We start from the raw sequence: 24,333 nt of genomic DNA, 5'->3' as shown, positions 1-24,333 counted from the left end.
TTATCACAGCTTGGATAAAGAGAAGGGTGAGGTGGCTGGTATATCTGTTACATCTGCTATCCTACTCCTCAGCAGATAAAACATTATACATTAAAGTTAGTCTCAGCAATGTGACATAGATGCAGAAAAATAAACGGCATAGTGGGTCAATTTCCGCAACAACTCAAAGAGAGTGTTGAAACGCAAGGCTTAACCCTCCACGCTGCGAAGGGAACCTGTGCACATGCAGATACTGTGACTGTGTGAGAGCGATGTCTTGCATCTCACTCTTCTCAATATCTGCGGTCCTGCTAATGGCAAAATCATTTTCGCTGTCTACGTTTAATTATACTACAATGACGGCAACGCCGAAACACTATTGACTCTGCAACACAGTATCACATATTGTGAAATATACAAATGACTTATTCAACATTTGTAACAGTCACACGAAAAAGTATAGTCTACTGCCTTTGAAATGCAATGAAAACTAAATTGTGTGGCGGACACCATTTAAAAAAAAAGAAGATTTGTGATAGTTGGTTGACATTTCAAGGGAAAAGCACGTTAAAATTCAAGAGAACATTCTATTGAGATTGATCACTCAATATGAAAATTGACTGTTAAATGTTACCTTTCGGGTATTTTAAATGTCTCTAATGTCTACTTGTCAATGTTTCTTAATGTCTAATGTCTTTTTTTATTAAGTGTCAGACCCCAGGTAGACTAGCTTTCGTCATGGGGTCAGCTAATCCTAATAAAATCAACATACTGACATACTGTGCCTCAGTGCATCATAGATGGAGGGAATAACACCAAGAGCAGGCTGTATATGCACATCCTCAAACTAAAGTATGAACATTTTGTTCAAAAATTAAACTACTTTTTGTTGTGTACCAGCACTAGTAAGGGTGGGTACCACTTTGTGGCACTATGTCACCTAGGGAAAAACTTCCAAGAAAATAGTTAAGGGCAGTTCTGTTGTTTTCTGAAAAGAAATCAGACAATGATTAACCATTATCTAATAAAGAATACACTTGCTCAAATAGACTGCTACACACATTCATAAACTACCCCCTAAAGGAAAATGATTTTTATTACAGTACCAATAGTATTTTCCATATTGTCACTTAAAACTTAACTAAACCAGAAAACACTATGGACAATAAATATGCTACATTTTGTGTAAAATAACCATTTCAATAGAACAATATTAGGAAATGGAACAGAATGACTGACACATTTATTACACATTCTTGGACACAATGTTTTAAGTGACAAAAAAACACAATAACAAATTAAAATCCTGGAAAATAACACCCCCAAAATAAATCATCTGATAAACAAAACAAGTGACAATAATATAGGCCTAGAAAACAATTAAAACTGGTCCAGCTTGTTTTCTTATTACTGCATTAAGCCAACAGTAGCAACCCATTTTCATTGGTAAAGCAGTCAAACCAAAAATATGTCTAAAACCGCTCAAACATGACTCAGCTTAAATAGCACATCATTCTTACAAGCATACAATGCTTTGTCATTATATGGAATTGTATCTAGGTTAACATGGCACCTAAATCATCTGTTTAAAAACACAGATCAGCAAGAGACACTATGCTGGCTGATTCTTGTATTCGATAGGCTTATGGCTGATAATGCACAGCGGAATGTACTGTTGTTCATTTGCATGGCATCCTATGTATACCGAGGGTTATAGCTACAGCAAATGAGCCATTTCAATATGTAGCTTTGAGAAGCATAATAACCAACTTATGCTTCATCATAGTAACCATACCCCAATGTATTATTGGACCACTACATTTAAAGTTATAGGACCTACGTACTCTCTCATTGTCGTTTTGTACCACTACAGTTGAAGTGGGAAGACACATAAGCGGCAATATAATCAATTTAATATGACATACTTTAACATTCTCAGATCAGCAGGTGCCACTCTGGCAGCAGGTAAGGTAAGTGTGATCCTGTAATGATTATGTACACTATACACCAGGGTTGGGCTCAATTTCATTTCAATTCAGGAAGTCAACTGAAATTCCTATTCCAATTAAACATGTTCTCAATGCTTTTCAATATGAATACAATTGTGAATTGGATTTTACTTCCTGAATTGAATTGATATGGAATTGGCCCCAATCCTGCTACTAAACACCCCTTCTCTTACCTGTGGTAAGGCAGCATAATTTGACTTGGGGCTAGTGCTACAGAACAGCCAATAATCAAAGGATAAATAATATAGAGAAAGATTGTGTAAGAGAGAGCAACAGTTCACATTCGCATCCAGAGACACACTAAAACAAAGAAATTGTCATGGGGGACAAGTGGCATTTAAAATCCCCAATGCCCCATGAGACTTTGGTTCGTTTAAATGCCCAGTTCAGTCAAAAACTATATTTTCCCATGATTAATATATATTACCAGGTTGGAATAACACTGTGAAATAATAATGCTCTTCTAGTGTTAGAAAAGACCGCCTGAAATTTCAGCCTGTTTTGGTGGGATGGAGTTTTGACCTGCCTGGTGACATCACCCGACGGTAAAAATTAGTTAATAAATGAATAAGAAAGATTTCCAAACCTCTCTGCCAATAACAGCTAGTTCAGTTTACCCCTCCCCTAAAACCATTCCCAGCCAATTATTTTCTTTTCAACCATTTTAATTGAAAACAATAACAGTAAGGTACTTAGCGGTTACCCAGAAATGATTTGATATTGAAATAAAAATGGCTGCATTTGGACCTTTAAATCCATGCTTCATCATTAGCCTAGGTCTGGGCCTCGCAGTCTACTGGTCAAAGACAGATGCTACTCACTATAGTATATAGTTTGATGCTCTCTCACACCTTTTAGTTGTCAGAAACTAATGAGGATTTGTCTTTCCAGCTGTTTCATGAAGCATTCCATCCCTGGGAAGACTAGACAGCCAGACAGACAAACATTCCTCTCGTCACATCTCAGAGGAATCCTCATGTGAAACCCTTTGAGGGTCTGTCTGTGCACTCAGAAGTGCAGTGATTGAGAATAGTATGGCCAGTTACAATGGCATTAATGGTGGTGGGACACCATAACTAAAGTTCCCTATTGAAACAGTTCAGCCCATTCTCTCCCCAACTATTGGCCAGCTAGAACATTCTCTCAACAACCATTGGCCAGCTAGCACATTCTCTAGCTGACTGTTGGCCAGCTAGAAAATTCTCTCCCCAATCACTTGCCAGCTAGCACGTTCTCTCCATGACTATTAGTGAGCTAGTTTTGGGATCATGGCTTGGGCTGGGCCGTCAGACAGCTGACATATTGGGTGCCAGTGGCTATCACACTAAGACACCACGTTCAGATCGACCCTTCAGGGGCAATGACACAAACAATATGGCAACCAACACAGAAAATATGACATGATGTAGCTAGAACAAAAACAACGACAAAAAAGGCAAGATTTTTGAAAAAGTAGTTCCCGTGTCAAGGTTGCTATGGCAACAACAGCAGTGCCAGTGTCTGTTCATATGCATTCCGTGCAGAGGGGTAACTGTGTTACCGTAGTGGGGTATTGTATCATAAAATCAGACAGTTTTCAGCTTATACAGTCAGTCTATGGACAAGGTTAGGGATCTTCCCCAGCACAAACAATGTGCTAGTGGTGTGGACAGCAGCAGGCCAGTGCAGAGCGAGTCCCTGTATGCTTCACAGCCCTACATCATACACCTGGCCTTTCTCTCACCCCACCCTCACCCTCCTCTTCCTCATGCCGTTGGCTCAGTAATCAGTACAGGCTCCAGGCCCGCTGATGCTGAGGGAACGATGATGAAGAAGAGTGGGATGAAGAGGAGAAGTCTGTGGGGCGTAGCTGCTTTCCACACGCACACATTCAGTCCATCTTCTCCTTCTGGACCAGCTTGGGCGAGTCTACAAACTCCCGACCGTTGAAGAGGATGACGCCAGCCGTCACGAAGCTGGCTGTGCCCCAGAACAGCACATACGCCAGGGTCTCCGTCCACGTGTCACCTGGGGGGGAGGGGGGACGACGACACTGAGGGTCATTACGGGTAATAACTAAGTACCGAAAAAGTTCCCATTGATAGCACATACTTGCTGAGTTAATACCAGTTTAGTACAAGTAGAAACAGTATTGTAAAATGAAGTACTGCAAAATGTGTTTATGGACCAAATCTTAACTTGGGATCAGTGCAGGTGTAACTAGAATTTTCAAACAAAAATCCTATTAGGATTCAATGCAGAATTGACAAGGGAGTCCACTGCTGTCTTACCAGCCATGAGGAGGCAGATGATACACATGGAGAATGCCACAACCATGATAATGGGCAACTAGAGGGGGAGAGGGGAAACAGGAGTTAAATAAGATAACGGAATCTCAATCTACCGCTTGTGACGGAAACCAACACATATTGTAGCCAATCAGTATACATAGCACTGATCAAGCCTAGCCAATCAGATCTCACCGTGAGGAACTTCCAGTCTTTGGTCTCGTGAAGGGGTGTGGTCATGTCTGCCTCATCAATGGCATAGTTACCCAGGAACAGATCAATAGAGTCCTGATGATCAGGAGAGATGTCTCAATTATCAGTTACCACACACACACACACACACACACACGTCAAGGATTTACAAAAACATGACTAATAACTGGCGCACACGCACACTAGACACACCTGTCTGAAGCCGTCTGAGAAGTTGTTCTTGTAGTATCTGATCATGGAGTTCCAGCCGTCCATCACCAGCCCCCATTGTGTCCTCTTCCCTGTTCTGAGACATGAGCAACGCTTCAGTCATCCCTGTCATAATCATCTCTCACACAAACTACAAATAATCATCATCATCATCATCATCCTCCACCCTTTCATTGAGCACACTTGAGTTGTCTTCCTGGTTATCACAAAAATCACAAGCAGAACATCCCTGTTCTTAGGGCACCAGTCCATTCAATACTCATCAGCAAAACCAGTACGATGTTTTGATGTAGTTCATAGACAATAATGCATGGCCAACTTCAAGGGTGTAGGGTGTTACTGACAGTGGGATGGTACTGTGCCAGCAGAAAGACAACTAGCTCTCCGTCATTGTATAATGGACAAGTTCTATTGGAATCCATAATATCCTCCTACAGCCAGGTGAACTCATTGACTTCCTGATGGAATGGAGTGAGTTTCTATGAAGAGAGCTAGTCCTGTGCCTTAGTTTGCTAATCACCAGAATAGCAAGAAGCACGTGAGCCCTTCTCTCTCACCTTGTGAAGTCTGTCTTCAAGGCCCCTGTGCCAGCATACTGCTTGGCACACGCATTGGCATTGTCTGCCCACGCTGCAGCGAGCAAGGGAGAGAGAGGGAGAAAGAGAAAAAAACAGATTTAGTCAGTGGAAAAAGGGGAGGATTTCAATCATGTTAAACCAAAGTGTTGGAATAATTTCATAAGGAAGACAATGCTGTGCTCGTGCTGGCAGAGGGGTAGGAAAGTGTGTAGATTTCTGAGGATCACCATTTTTGTAGATCTTCTCGAAGTCGGTCTGATCTTCAATCCTCTGGCCCATGTGGAGAACTCCCAGTCGCTGCAGATAAACAAAGATGTGTGGTGAGATACTGCAGTGGCCTGACTACAGGGGGGCAAGGCGGAACCAAGATGGTCGCCGTCACATTGGGCACTGTTGTTTACCCGAAAGACCTTGATGAAACTTCACCTTCGTCACCCTGTGGGTCAACTAGCAGCCTTACTACACTATTAATAGATGTTTCAATGACAGTTTAACCCACAGTGCTAAAACAGCTTAATAAAAAACACAATGGTACCTCAAGTATTTATTGTACCTGGGTGAGATGAGACCTGACCTTTTCACAGCCCACACAGGGTCAGATAACTAAACAGCCCACAGTCAAAGTCCACAGAGACAGCAGCTTTAGTCAGAGGCCTTCAACATAGAGTTTGGGTTTTCCCCATCTCTGTTATGTCTGTTTGTTGCTCATTTGCAAATATGGGTGAAGTGAGTCAAGGTAATGTAAGTTGTGAAACATATGACTTTGTCAAGTCAAAAGGTCTATATTAGGTTAAAATGGACAGGCTCCTCATAAAATGTAGTTTCCATTAAGATTTTTACCATTGTTTTTACAGAATGTAAAAGGGGAGGCGAGGTCTACACCTTTATTGAACAGTAAAACTAAAACTCCTGAGGTAGAACACGGAGGAACATGACATTACTCATTATGTCAAAGACACAGAGAGAGTGAGTCTAGATGTGGTGAAAGTGTATAGATCAGGAATGTGAAACTCATTCCATGGACAGCCTAGTGTCTGCTGGTTTTTGGTTCTTCCTTTCAATTAAGACCTAGACAACCAGGTGAAGGGAATTCATTACTAATCAGTGACCTAAATTCATCAATCAAGTACAAGTGATTAGAGAACCCGCTGCCACTTGGCCCTCCGTGGAATGAGTTTGACACCTGTGGTTAAGATGGATGTGGTAGAAGTGTCTAGAACTAGTGGGAGTGTCTATATATTGGACATGTCTGGTTGGCGGTTCCCACCTCCAGCTGTGACTGCAGTGAGCGTCGTGCCAGCAGACTCTGGATGACGTTGGTACGGTCCAGACAGTCCATACAGTTACTGCGGAACATCCCTTCCTGTTGCACCAGAACGTTCCCATCCACATCAACCAGGAAGTACCTGACCAACCAATCAAACAATTTGATTCCTATTTGATTTTACAATAACATTTGTCCCAAAACAAATCAGCAAACCACAGACAGAGATGAACACAAAGGACACAAACTCATCTCACCGGCCATGCAGACTAAATACTTACCCATACTCGTCCTGCATCTCTGTCACCATATCGACTAAGATCTGCAGGCGATGCCACCTCATCCGACTGCATTCCTTGTGGAAGTCAAACGCTATGTACCTAGAGGTGCAGAAAGGTATGTAAAATCCAATTCAATCATTTTCTTTAAGGGATTATTTGGAGTTCCATGGCTTTAGACAGAATGTTCACCCCTAAAAAAAATATATACATGAATGACGTTCGAAGAAGACGGGCATAGTGGGATCAGAATGAATGATGGGGAAAAGCTATAGTCCTTACTTGACCATGCCGTTGCCCAAGCTGGACACCATTTTGTCAAAGGCCTGTTCCAATTGTTTCTCTGAGCCTTTCTGGTCGATCAGATTTAAAATCACTTGCTTTCCATAAATGATGATCTGCGAGTCAAAATGCCTTTGGAAGCCATCCAGCTGTGAAAGCAGGACAATAAAGGTAGGAAAGACTTCAGTATAGTAATACTCAATATCACACCTCTACTGTAATTAAATGACTTGTACTGTACATTAACATGTTTTTACATTTAAACATTGAATATGAAAAATGATATGAATATTTTAACAGGTAGCTTACATGGTTGATGGTTTTACTGATCTGAGGTTTTGGTTTGTACTTGAGGTTGGGTCTTTGGGACCAGTAGAAGGGGATGGAGCCTCGGGTCTGTACGAATGAGGCCTTGCCCCCGCTGTACTGGACAATCTGCTCTGTCTCCACAAAGTTAGCTGCATGACCCTCTGAGTCAATGCCTGATGGACCAAATAGACATTATGTAATGATCCGTCTGAGTGAGGAGTGTTTGACAGTAAAAATATAATGAAGTGGACAGGCCAATATTATCTGCAAAGGGCTGGAGTGTGTGCAGGGTTTTGTTCCAACCCAGCTGTAAAAAACCTGATTCCACTAATCAAAATATTGATTGAAGACCCAGTTAGCATATAACATTCTGAGAACCATTTGTTTCTTAGAGCTTAGCGAGAGTGTGGATGTCCTATGGTTATTTAGCAAAAGATCTTCCCACTATCTGGGAATGGTGCAGGATAGTTCATTGTTTTGGAACATTCTCAGCACATTTAAGATATATATATATATATATATATATATATATATATATAATGTTATTTACTTGGTATTTCATTACCTGAACAGAACATTTACTAAAAGTTCAAACATGGTTACATTGACTTTCAATGTGTGTAATGTTCTAGGAATGTTCTCCAAGTGGTTTGACACTGGGAATAATTCTAATTCTAAACTCAAATGAACAATTTTGTATTTGTTAGAAAAATATATGGCATGCTAGCTCCATCCTGGTGGCGCAGTGGACTAATTCCATGGATCGAGAACAGAAGAGCATAGGTTTGAATCTCACTGACGCCATGCCACAATAAAAAATATAAAAAAGTTTGAATGATTAATGCCTAAGCATATGAATTTCCATGTGTCGCATCTGTGCACAAAACAGTTAACCCAAACTAAGCTAGCAGTGTTAAAAGCCCTATTGAAATATTTGCTCAGAACGTTAATAAAACCTAACAAGAAAACTTTCAGGGAACCATAGTAAAACGTTCAGAACATCCCTGCAAACAACAAAAATGTACTTTGACAGCTTTGCACAACCATGTCATTCTCTCAACCAGATTCATCACCTGGAAAGCATTTCAAATAACAGGTGTGCCTTGTTGAAAGTTAATTTGCGGAATTTCTTTCCTTCTTAAAAGAGCCAATCGGTTGTGTTGTGACAAAGTAGGGGTGGTATACAGAAGATAGCCCTTTGGTAAAAGACCAAGTCCATATTATGGCAAGAACAGCTCAGTTAAGCAAAGAGAAACAACAGTCCATCATTACTTTAAGACATGAAGGGCAGTCAATACGGAAAATTGCTATGATGAAACTGGCTCTCAAGAGGACCGCCACAGGTAAGGAAAATAAGGAAGGTAAGGAAGACCCAGAGTTACCTCTGCTGCAGAGGATGAATTCATTAGAGTTAACAGCCTCAGAAATTGCAGCCCAAATAAATACTTCAGAGTTCAAGTAACAGACACATCTCAACATAAACTGTTCAGAGGACACCGGGTGAATCAGGCCTTCATGGTCGAATTGCTACAAAGAAACCACTACTAAAAGACGTCAATAAGAAGGAGACATGCTTGAGCCAAGAAACACAAGCAATGGACATTAGACCGGTGGAAATCTGTCCTTTGGTCTGATGAGTCCAAATTTGAGATTTTTGGTTCCAACCGCTGTCTTTGTGAGACGCAGAGTAGGTGAATGGATGATCTCCGTATGCGTGGTTCCCACCATGAAGCATGGATGGTGCTTTGCTGGTGACATGGTCTGTGATTTAATTAGAATTCAAGGCACACTTAACCAGCATGGCTACCACAGCATTCTACAGCGATACGCCATCCCATCTGGTTTGCGCTTAGTGGGACTATAATTTGTTTTTCAACAGGACAATGACCCAACACACACCTCCAGGCTGTGTAAGGGCTATTCGACCAAGAAGGAGAGTGATGGAGTGCTGCATCAGATGACCTGGCCTCCACAATCACCCGACCTCAACCCAATTGAGATGAGTTGGACCGCAGAGTGAAGGAAAAGCACCCAACAAGTGCTCAGCATGTGGGAACTCCTTCAAGACTGTTGGAAAAGCATTCCTCTTGAAGCTGGTTGAGAAAATTCCAAGAGCGTGCAAAGCTGTCATCAAGGCAAAGGGTGGCTACTTTGAAGAATCTAAAATATATTTTGAATTTATTTAACACTTTTTTGGTTACATGACTCCATGTGTGTTATTTCATAGTTTTGATGTCTTCACTATTATTCTACAATAAGGAAAACCCCTTGAAAGAGTAAACGTGTCCAAACTTTGTACTGTATGTATTACTGTTTGGCTGGAACAAAACCCCCTGCACCCACACCGGTCCACTGTGGAAAAGATTGTCCGTCAGCCCTGCTCTAGTCAGAAAGCTCCAGTTAGACGTGCTGGTGGATGTGGAGTCAGTCACCTCTGACGTAGTAACGTACTCCAGCCCTGAAGCAGCTCCGCCTGGAGATGATGTTCCAGTCAAAGATCTTCCCATTGATGCAGCAGGACTTCATAATGATGACTGGACAACACATAGTTAGGGGTAACACGGTCTTAACCTTTAAAGCCTAACTTTACCTCCTGAATTCAACCTTTCTCTGCCTCCTTTTCAGAAAATGTTTTGGAATTGGGCCTGCTGTGATGCTTAGAAATGTGGGCTCCATCACAATATGTCAATGGATCCACTTTCCATTCATTGTCTGTGAATACAATATCCCTAATTTCCCAATTATATAATGCGACGTATGAATCTCTAGCTCCCCCTTGTGGCTAAAGGAGAAAACCGCAAGTTAACTTCTATTGATATTCATGGTCTGTCAAACAGTTTAAGTTTTTCTCAGGGAAAAGAATGACAAGACTAATCCAGAGAAATGGGCTTTACATCCGGTCACTCAGACCGCCAAACCTCATGGAAAAAATGAACGTAAAAATGACCATGAGATCTAGTGTGCTCCCATCACAGAGGGTAGATTTCCAACCAATGACAGATTACAGGGTTTAAACTGCAATGCTTTTTAACAGTTCATTCACTCTAAACAACCGCCCCGTGAATGACATATCTCACATGGGTAATATCTGTTGTCTTACAGGAAGTGGTAATGAGGTCTTCCTGTTTATGAGAATTGAAAAGGAGGGAAAAGTCTTCATCTGGAGTTTGTAACAAATAAAAAAAAACTGAAAGGATACAGCCGTGGACAACTGGGAAAGCAAACCTGTGCAGCTGTCAAGAGAAGAACAGAGACAATGCAGTTTAGAAAGATCATAAGATCTGTACTGGAACATATTCATTTTATATTTACCACAAGTGGTTTTAACATGTGTCAGCTCTGTCCTTACCTCTGGCTGTGGCATGAATTCTCTCAACAGGTGACCATTCCACACAAACCGCTGATCCGCCTAAAATGAGGGCAAGAAAACAACACATCTTTATCATACCATTCAACTTGTTTCCACATGCCCTGCATAGGAAATGCCTGCATCTGGACAGGACACACGTACAAACACATTACTCGTGTTTTCATGACTATCTCCAAATGGATACATGTTTTTACATTATTTTCCTCCCTCATACAGTTGAAGTCAGAAGTTTACATAAACTTAGGTTGGAGTCATTAAAACTCGTTTTTTTCAACCACTCCATGAATTTCTTGTTAAGAAACTAAAGTTTTGGCAAGTCAGGTAAGACATCTACTTTGTGCAGGAAACAAGTATTTTTTCCAATAATTGTTTACAGACAGATTATTTCACTGTATCACAATTCCAGTGGGTCAGAAGTTTACATACACTGAGTTGACTGTGCCTTTAAACAGCTTGGAGAATTCCAGAAAGTGATGTCATTGCTTTAGAAGCTTCTGATAGGCTAATTGACATCATTTGAGCCAGTTGGAGGTGTACCTGTGGATGTATTTCAAGGCCTACCTTCAAACTCAGTGCCTTTGTTTGACATCATGGGAAAATCAAAAGAAATCAGCCAAGACCTCAGAAAGAAAATTGTAGACCTCGACAAGTCTGGTTCACCCTTGGGAGCAATATCCAAACGCCTGAAGGTACCACGTTCATCTGTACAAACAATAGTACGCAAGTATAAACACCATGGGACCACGCAGCCGTCATACTGCTCAGGAAGGAGACGCGTTCTGTACACTAGAGATGAACGTAATTTGGTGCGAAAAGTGCAAATCAATCCCAGAACAACAGCAAAGGACCTTGTCAAGATGCTGGAGGAAACGGGTACAAAAGTACCTATATCCACAGTAATACGAGTCCTATAGACATAACCTGAATCACCGCTCAGCAAGGAAGAAGCCACTGCTCCAAAACCACTATAATAAAGACAGACTACGGTTTGCAACTGCACATGGGGACAAAGATTGTACTTTTTGCAGAAATGTCCTCTGGTTGAATGAAACAAATTATAACTGTTTGGCCATTACGACCATCGTTATGTTTGGAGGAAGATAGGGGGAGGCTTGCAAGCCGAAGAACACCATCCCAACCGCGAAGCACTGGGGTGGCAGCATCATGTTGTGGGGGTGCATTGCTGCAGGAGGGACTGGTGCACTTCACAAAATAGATGGCATCATGAGGTAGGAAAATTATGTGGATATTGGAAGCAACATCAAGACATCAGTCGAAGTTAAAGCTTGGTCAGAAATGGGTCTTCCAAATGGACAATGACCCCAAGCATACTTGCAAAGTTGTGACAAAATGGCTTAAGGACAACAAAGTCAAGGTATTAGAGTGGCCATCACAAAGCCCTGACCTCAATCCCATATAAAATTTGTGGGCACAACTGAAAAAGTGTGTGTGAACAAGGAGGCCTACAAACCTGACTCAGTTACACCAGCTCTGTCAGGAGGAATGGGATGAAATTCACCCAACTGATTGTGGGAAGCTTGTGGAAAGCTACTCGCAACGTTTGACCCAAGTTAAACAATTTAAAGGCAATTCTATCAAATACTAATTGAGTGTATGTAAACTTCTGACCCACTGGGGATGTGATGAAAGAAATAAAATCTGAAATAAATCACTCTATTATTCTGACATTTCACATTCTTAAAATAAAGTGGTGATCGTAACTGACCTAAAACAGAATTTTTACTTGGATTAAATGCCAGGAGTTGTGAAAAACTGAGTTTAAAATGTATTTGGGTAAGGTGTATGTAAACTTCCAACTTCAACTGAGTGTAATATATATATACACACACACACACACACACACAGTGGGGCAAAAAAGTATTTAGTTAGCCACCAATTGTGCAAGTTCTCCCACTTAAAACGACGAGAGGCATGTAATTTTCATCATAGGTATACTTCAACTATGACAGACAAATGAGAAAAAAAATCCAGAAAATCACATTGTAGGATTTTTTATGAATTTATTTGCAAATTATGGTGGAAAATAAGTATTTTGTCAATAACAAAAGTTTCATAATACTTTATTATATACCTTTTGTTGGCAATTTCAGAGGTCAAACGTTTTCTGTCAGTCTTCACAAGGTTTTCACACACTGTTGCTGGTATTTTGGCCCATTCCTCCATGTAGATCTCCTCTAGAGCAGTGATGTTTTGGGGCTGTTGCTGGGCAACACAGACTTTCAACTCCCTCCAAAGATTTTCTATGGGGTTGAGATCTGGAGACTGGCTAGGCCACTCCAGGACCTTGAAATGCTTCTTACGAAGCCACTCCGTTGCCCGGCGGTGTGTTTGGGATCATTGTCATGCTGAAAGACCCAGCCACGTTTCATCTTCAATGCCCTTGCTGATGATAGGCTTTGTTACTTTGGTTCCAGCTCTCTGCAGGTCATTCACTAGGTCCCCCCATGTGGTTTTGGCTCACCGTTCTTGTGATCATGTTGACCCCACGGGGTGAGATCTTGCGTGGAGCCCCAGATCGAGGGAGATTATCAGTGGTCTTGTATGTCTTCCATGTCCTAATAATTGCTCCCACAGTTGATTTCTTCAAACCAAGCTGCTTACCTATTGCAGATTCAGTCTTCCCAGCCTGGTGCAGGTCTACAATTGTGTTTCTGGTGTCCTTTGACAGCTCTTTGGTCTTGGCCATAGTGGAGTTTGGAGTGTGACTGTTTGAGGTTGTGGACAGGTGTCTTTTATACTGATAACAAGTTCAAACAGGTGCCATTAATACAGGTAACGAGTGGAGGACAGAGGAGCCTCTTAAAGAAGAAGTTACAGGTCTGTGCGAGCCAGAAATCTTGCTGGTTGTGGGTGACCAAATACTTATTTTCCACCATAATTTTTTTTTCCACCATAATTTTTGTTTTCTTCATTTTGTCTGTCATAGTTGAAGTGTACCTATGATGAAAATTACAAGCCTCTCATCGTTTTAAGTGGGAGAACTTGCACAATTGGTGGTTGACTAAATACTTTTTGCCCCACTGTATATCCATCCCCTCATTCTCTCACCCTTTCCAGCAGACTCATCTCCTGGAACTCAGGACTGGTGTTTGCAAGTCTCTGCAGAGTGTGGGTCAGGTCGTAGTCTGTAGCAAAGTAGAAGCCGTCTGTGAGCAGAACACTGTTGATCATGGACAGGAAGGCTTTGTTGTCCTGCATCTGATGGGGTCAGAGGTTAAAGATGGGTCAGGAGGCAGGTTGAACAAGGAAAGCAAAGAGGTCAAAGGTGAGAGGTCAGGAGGCAGGTTGAAGAAGGAAAGCAGAAAGTATCAGATGACCACGATATTTCTAAAATAATATATACAAGGAATCTAAACTGAAATACTATAAATAACATTTCCTCCAACAGTAATTCAACTTGAATCCAACATAGAGATGCCCACTAATAGAGAAACACTTGTCTAGACTTGGGACAGAACAGAGTGTTCTTGTAACAGCTACATGATGATGATAGAGTCTGAAAGCAGTACTTGTTCTGTCTGTGAGAAGGGGTCTCGTTCTCTGACTGATAGACAGCTTTGCCCTTCACATACACTCGACTGTCTACAGACACACTGGCTGTCGTTGACCGGCTCCATAGCCAATTCAACACAGGGCATCTATGTAAGCGCAGACGCCTAGCATTCTCTGTCCAATATGCTGCTTTCCTATTGGTCACATACAGTAGTGAAGGAAAGTGACTTCTGCCGCTAGCAAATAACCCAGAGTATCAGGCTAGGCTTTTTGATTGGTCAACATCCACATCAAAACAACCCACTGTCATTAACAAGGAATCATTGTGAAACACTCTCTTCTTGGCCTGAAACATCCAGTCATGTTGAGCTTGGGTGCTTGTGGGCTGGCACTGGGGCCCCAACTCACACCTTCCTACCTGGTTGTCTGTCAGGTGCAGCACAGTCTTCTTGTAAGAGATAACGTCAAAGTCCATAGCCTTCCACACGGCATGGCCCAACAGGTCACCCACCTTCTTCTTCTTTGTGATAACGATGAGGTACGTGCCTGTGGAGGGTAGGCAGAGGAGAACAGGTGTCGCTAAAGTAAACACTCACCCTGTTGAGAACATTTGTGTGTAATGCACAGGTAAAGTCTTCTCAGTGGATAATTTTACTGGAGAGTCTGAACTGACTCACGTTGAAAGAGTGCAAGATTGAACCTACCTGCCACCAGACGGATAGTTCCCATGATCCCACATATTGGCCTGGTGACCGCATGGGGAGGAATGTCCTTCCTCACTAGAGAGACAAAGACAAATAATCATTTTTTAATTAAAAAACAACAACATTTTAGTCATTTAGCAGACATGCTTATCCAGAGCTACTTATGAGTGCATATATTTTTTTTTTGTACTGGTCTCCCATGGGGATCAAACCTACAACTCTGCTGTTGCAAGTATAGTGATCTACCAACTGAGCCACATCATTTTTTCATTGCCTTTATGATCACAAACCACCATTTGCTCATCTTTTCAGTTCGCAGCAGCTAGCGACTGGAACAAGCTGCAACAAACACTCAAACTGGACAGTTATCTTAATCTCTTCATTCAAAGACTCAATCATGGACACTTACTGACAGTTGTGGCTGCTTTGCATGGTATATTGTTTTCTCTACCTTCTTGCCCTTCGTGCGGTTGTCTGTTCCCAACAATGTTTGTACCCTGCTTTGTGCTGCTACCGTGTTGCTACCATGCTGTGTGTCATCTTAGGTCTCTCTTTACATAGTGTTGACTCTCTCGTCGTGATGTGTGTTTTGGCTTATATTTGTATTAAATGTCATTTTAATCTCATCCCCACAGGAGGCCTTTTGGTAGGCCGCCATTGTAAATAAGAATTTGTTCTTACCTGACATGCCTAGTTAAATAAAATTTAATGTGGACTTTGGTCATCATGTCATGATGAACGTGCACAAACGGCAGGGTAGCCTAGTGGCTAGAGCATTGGACTAGTAACCGGAAGGTTGCGAGTTCAAACCCCCGAGCTGACAAGGTACAAATCTGTCGTTCTGCCACTGAACAGGCAGTTAACCCACTGCTCCCAGGCCGTCATTGAAAATAAGAATGTGTTCTTAACTGACTTGCCTGGTTAAATAAAGGAAAAAAAATTTAAAAAATCAAAATAAATTAAAACACAGCCTACTCAACATACCGGTGAGGATCATTTCTGTGGACACCCTGTCAATGGACAATACATCATTGGAGCCGTCATCACATGCCTCAATGTAAAACTTCTCTGGGGTAGTGTGCCTATGGGGGAGATTGGACACAGCGGAGAGAGATACAAAATTAGTGACCTTGGTAGACGAACATCTGGTATGGTGAATCCCGCCTTATACAAAGGGAAACAAACCATTGGCTTGATTTGGCAAAGCTCAACATAGTGGCTAACGTCACCACAAGCTAGCTCACACATACTAGCTGCCTCAATGGGCTAACTAACGTTAACAGCTAAGCTAACTCTATGTTTTAGCTAGCTAGCTGCTTCATCAACAAGATCGATTGAATTCTACCACTCAATTAAATCGAAAGGCAGATGGCTAAATAAGTACTGTTACGGACAACACAACTACACATCAGTGACATAACTGTAAACTATCTACAATACTGTAAATTGAAACAAATCCCACATACGAATGACTGCAGCCTGTAATTGCAGTTGAACGTTCGCTAAATAGCTTATAATCTGCTAGCTAGCTCTAGACGTACACCTACGGCAATTTTCTCTCATCAGAATATGGCAATTTTTTTCAGAAAAGTTGTACTAGCTAGCTTCTGAAAATAAAAGACTGAAAACTATATATATTTTCAAGACTTACAGGTTGAATTTCTCGTAGGCGGTCGCCATCTTTAGAGTAGGTCTGACATAGTGACGTGCCAATGAATGCGCACATTGTATATTATGGCTGGACCGGTATACGCGTCCAGGGTCAGACATTTAGCGTCGTAGTTGCAAACTATGATAAAGTACAGACAGCTACTTATTATGTAGTACATACAAACACATTATTTGATCAAAGTTACAGTTTAGTAATCGCACTATTACTCTACGAATCCTTATTTCAGATCATGATAACTTTATAAGGCAACGGTTCCCATAGCATTTTCAGCGGGCTAGTGGCGCAATGGATAACGCGTCTGACTACGGATCAGAAGATTCTAGGTTCGACTCCTGGCTAGCTCGTCCTTTTTTCTTTCCGGATCTTCTCTGGTCTTTTTATTCTACGAAGATTAAGCTATTGGTTGTTTTGCTGTCATGATGAAGGAAGACTTTATTCTTTGTTTCAATGCTATCATGAGTTGTTTGATTGAGTTCGACTCTTGGCTGACTCGGATCCTCTAATTCGGACCTTTCGGTCCTCGCCAATGGGCTACTGCATATTTGATTCTGCACTGCCGCGAGTTGGTTGAAAAAAACAGCGCTGTCTGGTCTGACGTTACTGCTCATATTACAGTTGATCAAACTTTTGTATTCATATGTTTTTGTGTCCCAATAGCCTTAAAATGACAATCAGCAGCTGTTATATCCATACATTAATGCTCTGTACCCCTTGATTATTGAAGGATATAATTTATAAATGCCTCATAAATGTATTTTAACTGTCGTACCCCATCAGAACCAAAATATATAAGCTTGTTTTACGCAATGTTTTAAAAAAAGTAAATGTGAATAAACACTGTATAACCTCAAAACATGGAAAAAACGAATTTTGCATCCATAGCTTTGTCTATGGATAGGAATTACATTTCTCCAGCCCAATCCATCATTATTTTTTTACTGAAACAGTGGTGGAGAGGGCTTTGTTTTCGTTGCAACTGCTGATTGCCCCTTTAGGCCTACATTTATTTGGATTATCCTAAATACCCGTGTAAAGATATACCCCACTACAGGTGTGCAAAAGCTTTTGTTGTATATAGGCTACTTGTTCATGAAGAAGAGACAGACAATTTGACAGGCTATTATAATGCATTTATTTATTTATTTATATATATATATATATATATATATATATATATATATATATATATATATATATATTTTTCCTTATGGACATCTCTCAAATCATTTTTAAATATAGTAAGCCACCGGAATACAAATGATTAATGATCATGGGAATTGTTTTAAACAAGCATAAATACTGTATAATAAATCCTGAAATATGATAGACTAAGCCTACTAAAACTATCATTTAGAGTCACTTTTTTATCACTGCAAAACAAAATGGGTTCAGGGCATTCGGGGGTTTATTGGAATAGAATAAACTAGTTATCTATTTTGGAAACATTGTTGACCCGGACATAACATAAATGCCATATTTGGGTTAATAATGCAATAGAAAGTATATGCTAGGGGTGGTGTGTGACAGAGGACAGTGGGAATATTAGCCCATTATCAGTGTTGGGAACAGAACATCCAGGGTTTCATTTAACAATAGAAATGTAATACTAATACAACATGATTCCCATTGAAATGGAATAATAAAGGACCATGTACAGTTTGTGTATTAAATTGCTAACTTTGACTTTCTAGACACTGCCTGCATATTAGCTAAAATGAGCAATTCATGTATTTCTAGTATAAAATGTAATGGACACACCTTCATAACCCACACACGGAGACATACAACAAAACTGGGCAATTTCTCTATTAAGCCACGCAAACTATTTCTACTGTATCAGTATCTACAAATACATTGATTCAAACTGAGCAACTGAAATTGGTGGGACACAAAGGGGAAAATTAAGATCAAGATATTTACACATAAGCACATTAAATATAAGTCATTAAAATATAACTGTGCTTTGCCATTGGTATTTAAATATATATATATATATATATATTTAAAATAAAAAGTTGGTTATTTCCAGATTATTAACATTCGTGTCAGATGAAAGTTCAACACTTTACAACTAATAAACAATGTCTTCAATAGAGAAATTGATTTTTACATAAAAAATAATAACAGGTCATTTACAAGCACACGCCCACACATGCAATCAATCAATCAATCAATCAATCAACAAATAGCACAATTAACCCTAACAGACCTAACTTACATCAGCGATGTACAGTAAAGGCACACATTATCATCCAAACCATTATAGACAGATTTTTTTGGGCCGATTGGTTGTGGTTGGTTATTGGCAGTTAGTTCAGAGGGCCACCTGGTGGCACCATGCACTAGATCCTAAAACTAGAACTGGTGCTGGTAGGAGGCAGCGGTGGGCGAGGCGCAGCCCGGCTCGATGTGCTTCAGGTGGCAGGCGTGGCAGAGGAGGTGGCCGTCCAGCGGGTAGCAGCGGTGCCCCTCCTCGTCGTTCAGCTCCATCTGACAGTCCTACAGACCAACACAGAGGGATGAGGAATATAAAAGGGAAAAGACTATAAAATAAATCTAATAACACTTGAACATTACCCCAAAAGGTGATTGTGATTCCATCTACCCGATTCTATGGGATCTGAACGGCAAAATTTGCATTCAAAACGCTGGTTTAAAATACACATTTGTCTATATCCCAGAGGTATAGCTATCTATGACAGCAAGGTGAATTGTGGGCCATTCTATCCCCCAATGTAAACATATTTGAGAACAAAACCTTGTCAAAGGTGAAATAACTTGATAAGATTCTTAAATCCCCTTGAATTGCCCAGCAGGCTTGACAGACTATGAGAAGGGCAGTTGAGAAGGGCAATTGTTTAACTGGCTTCCACAGTGGAGCAATTCAGAGAGACAGATCCTCAAAAGCTCTCGTCTCCACACGGCTCACTGCTGTTTGTTTTCAAGTGCTCTCAGAACGCCATATGTCAATCAAATGCTGTTGAGGCGGGAGTCAGGAGAAAAGGCACTTGAGGAGAATCAGACAGTGTTGACGAGCGAAGCAAATTAACATGTGCTTGAGCTCCTCTTTCTAGCTCGCAATTAGGACCAAGACTGTAATTAAGTACTGGGACCACCTTGTCTATGATCTGTGTGCAGTAAATAGCTTTCCAGAATATGTGACCAAACGAAGTGAGACTATTCTCCTGACACTGTGTTTTTCCTTTAAATTTCGGTTTACTTTATGACGACTAATCTCAGAGGCCATAACCAAATCTCTCTAACGTTTATTTTAAAAGACTAAATGATGACTGAAATATGGAGTTCTTGATATGATGAGAAGGCTGACATATGGTATAGGATCTAATCCCTGGTATTTAAGCATATTCATGTGGAGAAATAATGAGGCATTTTATAGTGGATATACTTACTAAGATGACAACTTTAACATTTAGTCTTGTCACCAACAACACAGAACATCCAGTCTCTACAAGGAAATAGGGAAAACATCAAGGAAATAGAAAAGGGAATTTGTATCTTAATGTTTACCCACTTCACAGTGATAGCACTCCACGTGGTAGTCTTTATCCATGGATACCACTCGGATGGTTTCATCAGAGCCCTGTGGAGAGGAACAGACAGCCTTTTCAGTGTCCACTGAACCCGAGTAGCTATCAGTATAGGCTGGATTGGTTCATTTAAAGCAGTTAAACATGGCATGCATGGCCAGGACAACTCTCCAATTTTTCCTGCGGCCAATGTCAGGTGTGGGGAAAACATGTGACAGGTTCAGTGAACAGTGGACTTTTAAAATTCTATTTAAAAAATGTAGACATTTAGCAGCCTCTCTGATCCAGAGCGATTGACAGGTAGTGCATCTTAAGATAGTTGAGACCATAGAGATCCAATTAAATGATTCTATGTCTGTGACAACCACTTATCACAGTCATAGTATGTACATTTTTCCTCAGTAGTTATCAGCAAAGATGTTTTGTTGTTGGCAGTAACAGAGTGCATTCAATTCAGAGCACTTCTCATCTTCTGCAGGTGCAGGTGACAGTGGGAAATGCATCAGCCAATCAGAGTCCTGTAACCAAAGAGATCCTATTCAAATGGGATTCCATAGGTCGTTATCAGTAAAACGTCACAATAAGGTTCAGAGCGTTTTTTATTTCACCTTTATTTAACCAGGTAGGCTAGTTGAGAACATTTTGATTCGCCTGCTGGGGGGCAAGGAGTCACCCAGCTCCACTAAAAGCATTGACAACTACTGTACATGGTGTGTTTAATGGATTGTTAAATAAATGTTATAACAATTTGGTATTAATATCATCACCTTGAAGAGTATAGTGAGAACTACACATTTCAGATTATTCCACATTTAGCTCTATCATCAGAGTTATACAGTAAGTAACTGCATGTTTCTCATGATAAAGAAATATCAATTGATCATGTATTTTCAGATTCGTGAGGATAGCCTATCCATTTGGCATGTAGCTAGCTGTTGAAAAGGGTTCGTGTTAGCTAACTGGTAGCTTGCAAAGTAAACATTATCAGCTAACAGAACATAGGCAAATGAGCCCTTCTGCTACCTCTCATTCCTGTAAGGTATAATTCACTTATATTTTAGATCACTCAAATATCCAATTAATGGTGGCCAATATTGAGAGATATCATGAGGCTACCCTCCTTGCCCCCCAACAGACAAATCAAACGCTCTGCACCTTATTGTGACGTTTCATTGATAACGACCTACAGTATTGAGATGCTGAGATCCTTAGATAGCCTACAGTACATTTGTTTTTTTAATGCTGAGCATCCATGGATAAAAATATCCCTTTGCGTTATATGACTCTGTCCATTGCCTTTTCATTTAACCTGATTATTTTTCGGCAATAGTTAGCCGTGATTGCTAACAGGTACAGTAAGCTAATTACTGATGATATATCAACCAGCAGGCAAGCTAATTAGGCTTTGTCCTGACATCCATATATGTCCTTTTTCCTCCAACCTTTACAAACTACAGCATTTGAAATAGGCCTACAAATAGGCCAAGATTGGCAAGATGGTAGTTGTGTAGAAACTTGTCCTTTGGCCAATACCAGCATTCTGAACAGTACTGTTAACCTTCACCTGAGAAAACAGCCAAGTGTCAAAGACCAAGGCTAAACCAACAGTCAGCTTCTGACAGACAGTCTGGGTTCAGCCTGCGACAGCTTCAGAGGGCAGGTACTACAGCTGGAATGTTCCGTATATATTAGACTTTCACTAATTATTACTGTCATCACACAATCTATTCATCATGGTCATGTGGTTATATACCATTGTTATGTGAAAATGAAGTAAGGCTGGTCAGAAATGACATTATGATAGAATTAACTATTCAGCCAACTGACTTCTTATATTCTACATCAGCCAGACACACTCAGCAGGAGGGTACATGGAAGACTTTCAACTATCTATCAACTCATTTAAAACCAGTTATACACATTAAATAACACCTATTCTAAACTCTCCCCCTTGTACTGTAGTGGTCCTACAAACCACTTGCTAGTAGGCATGAATTTATCTGGCCTTTTTCATGACAAAGTACATGCACGCACCAACACAAACTGCCCCCCCAGCTCTGAATTCTACCCTTATAGCCTCAGTGAGGAGGGGCCACATTCCTGTAGAGTCAACTCTAATTTTGGACATTTTTTTAAGAGGGAGGGATAACGTTTAGTGTAACAGTCATGCACAGAGTGAGGCATTAGGGTGCAGTGCCTGCATTTGAACCACACACCAAAAAATGCAAACAACACCCCTCCCAAAACCACCCCACGTAGGCCTACACACAGAGGTCTCCAATAGAAGCCCAGCCCTGAATCTACACCTCAGTGGATGGTGTCCTAGTAGGGCCTCTGGTTCAAATAGCGCTCTTTCAGATACATTGATAGTTTGATTGAGCTTGAATGGAGTGCCAGATCCTCTGGATTTGCTCTTTAGGGACTATTCCATTGGTTCCATTTGCGCCAGCTCAATCAACCACTAAATAAATAAATAAAATGTTTGGGGGGATGTTTGCTGACCTGCGTGTAACTATGGCAGCCATTACAACAAGAGATGTTCCCAGGTCTGTTATCAGGTTGGTTTAATGGTTCAGCCCAGACCTTAAGACTGAGTAAAAAGCTGTGAAAATGGATGTCTTCCTGAATCCTGACTGCAGCTTGCTTGGCTCAGGAGAGAGCCTGCAACGTCTGCTTCCAACTCACACTCTCAAACACGTAGATCCCCTGAATGCCGCTCACTTTCCAGCCCACTTTCCAGCTCACACTCTCAAACACATAGATCCCCTGAACGCAGCTCACTCTCCAGATCCCAATCACCTGAATTCTGATCACTTGTTCACACACCTGTATGTCATTATCACACACTATTTAGTTAAGTTCTTTGCACCCCATCATTGTGAGGTATTGTTTGTTTTGTGACACACTTCTATTCGGAGCACTGGGTTTCCCCTTAATTTTCCCCTCCCGTGTATGATAGTTTTTGCCTGCCTCACTAACGACGCCTTTTGCCTATTCCCTGCCTGTACTTAGCCTATCGGACCTATTGCCTGATCTCATGGACGACGTTACTATCCTATTCCCTGCCTGTACTGTTGCCTTTTTGGACCCCCTGTGTATGACCTTCTGCCTGCCCCTGGACCCAGCTAACTGCCTCCTCCTGTGGTCTTTTACAAATAAACACCTGCTGCGCCCTGCGCTTGAAACCAGCTCTCTGTCTCCCATCGTGTTCATTACAGAGCGAGACTTCAGAGACGAGTTCCAAATGTTTAAAGAGGGAAAGCTGATCATCATGCCTGAGATCCCTTTCAAGTCCCTCTACATCCAAACAACTGCTTAAAGGGATACCTGCTCATGTGCAACATGTTAAAACACAGCACACCCCTTCCTCCTTCTCCGGCACTAGAACCTGACCTAGCTATTGCCCCAGTAGGATCCTTAATCGTTTTCTACTGCCTCAGTAGAATACTTGATCGTTTGCTTCTGCCTCAGTAGAATACTTGATCGTTTGCTTCTGCCTCAGTAGGATACTTGATCGTTTGCTTCTGCCTCAGTAGGATACTTGATCGTTTGCTTCTGCCACAGGATACTTGATCGTTTCCTACTGCCTCAGTAGGATACTTGATCGTTTGCTATGCCAGAGAAACTCTCTCCTCACATCTGGCTCATGTCTCAGGTTCAACACTGGGGTTGGTTATCAATCTTTACCCTGAGGGAATCAGGTCAGGGGTTGCAATGTGACTGTCTATATCGACATGGGATGGGACTGGAAGTGTTTGCATCGTAAACCATAATATATGCCTGAACATTTTGATTATCATTCATCATCACTGCGGACAGGAGTTCTTCCTGTTGAAATCACTTTGCAGACAGGAACCATTCCAGGCCCTGTTCATTACACTAGTAGTCAACCGATCAATTTGGTATTTTTATCATACATGACATGCAGATGATCAGAAAAACACCTATTTTATGGCTGTATACATGTAAGTCCTTAGGCTATTACTTGAAGATGTTGTGTACAAAGAGAGCTTACCTCTGAAGGCAGAATGGGCTGGTTACATGCTGCACATTTGGGGGCCAAGACCCTGAGAAAACGAAGGAACAACGAAGATAAATCAATTGATAAAAATAATAACAGTTTCAGACTGAAAATAT

The 24,333-nt window shown here is 41.1% G+C and overlaps 2 protein-coding genes and 1 non-coding gene across 3 annotated transcripts in view; 1 reads left to right on the top strand and 2 right to left on the bottom strand.

Annotated features, from left to right (window-relative positions):
* Positions 1-1,045: 1,045 nt before the first annotated feature.
* LOC135520415 (phosphatidylinositol-3-phosphatase SAC1-B) lies at positions 1,046-16,838 on the bottom strand. Its single transcript, XM_064945970.1, has 18 exons — positions 16,628-16,838; positions 15,961-16,058; positions 14,977-15,051; positions 14,691-14,818; positions 13,829-13,978; positions 10,739-10,798; positions 10,589-10,622; positions 9,822-9,923; positions 7,390-7,562; positions 7,081-7,229; positions 6,802-6,900; positions 6,524-6,662; positions 5,484-5,553; positions 5,236-5,308; positions 4,661-4,754; positions 4,451-4,543; positions 4,259-4,316; positions 1,046-3,995 (listed from the first exon to the last, which is right to left on the bottom strand). Exons 1-18 carry the CDS (start codon positions 16,744-16,746, stop codon positions 3,859-3,861), a joined length of 1,851 nt encoding a protein of 616 aa, XP_064802042.1. The 5' UTR covers positions 16,747-16,838; the 3' UTR covers positions 1,046-3,858.
* An 81-nt stretch (positions 16,839-16,919) lies between these two features.
* On the top strand, positions 16,920-16,992 carry trnar-acg (transfer RNA arginine (anticodon ACG)). The gene has a single exon. It is a non-coding gene; the product is annotated as a tRNA-Arg (tRNA).
* An 860-nt stretch (positions 16,993-17,852) lies between these two features.
* The window catches only part of LOC135520414 (Wilms tumor protein 1-interacting protein-like), a 32,221-nt gene continuing 25,740 nt past the window's right edge, over positions 17,853-24,333 (bottom strand). Inside the window, 3 exon segments of the mRNA XM_064945969.1 lie at positions 17,853-19,147; positions 20,181-20,249; positions 24,212-24,263. Coding sequence (XP_064802041.1) covers positions 19,004-19,147; positions 20,181-20,249; positions 24,212-24,263 — 265 coding nt within the window. The 3' untranslated portion in view covers positions 17,853-19,003.

Source organism: Oncorhynchus masou, chromosome 29 (genome assembly GCF_036934945.1).
Source record: "Oncorhynchus masou masou isolate Uvic2021 chromosome 29, UVic_Omas_1.1, whole genome shotgun sequence".
In the NCBI taxonomy this organism is placed as follows: domain Eukaryota; kingdom Metazoa; phylum Chordata; class Actinopteri; order Salmoniformes; family Salmonidae; genus Oncorhynchus; species Oncorhynchus masou.
This window is presented reverse-complemented; position numbering and strand designations above follow the sequence as displayed.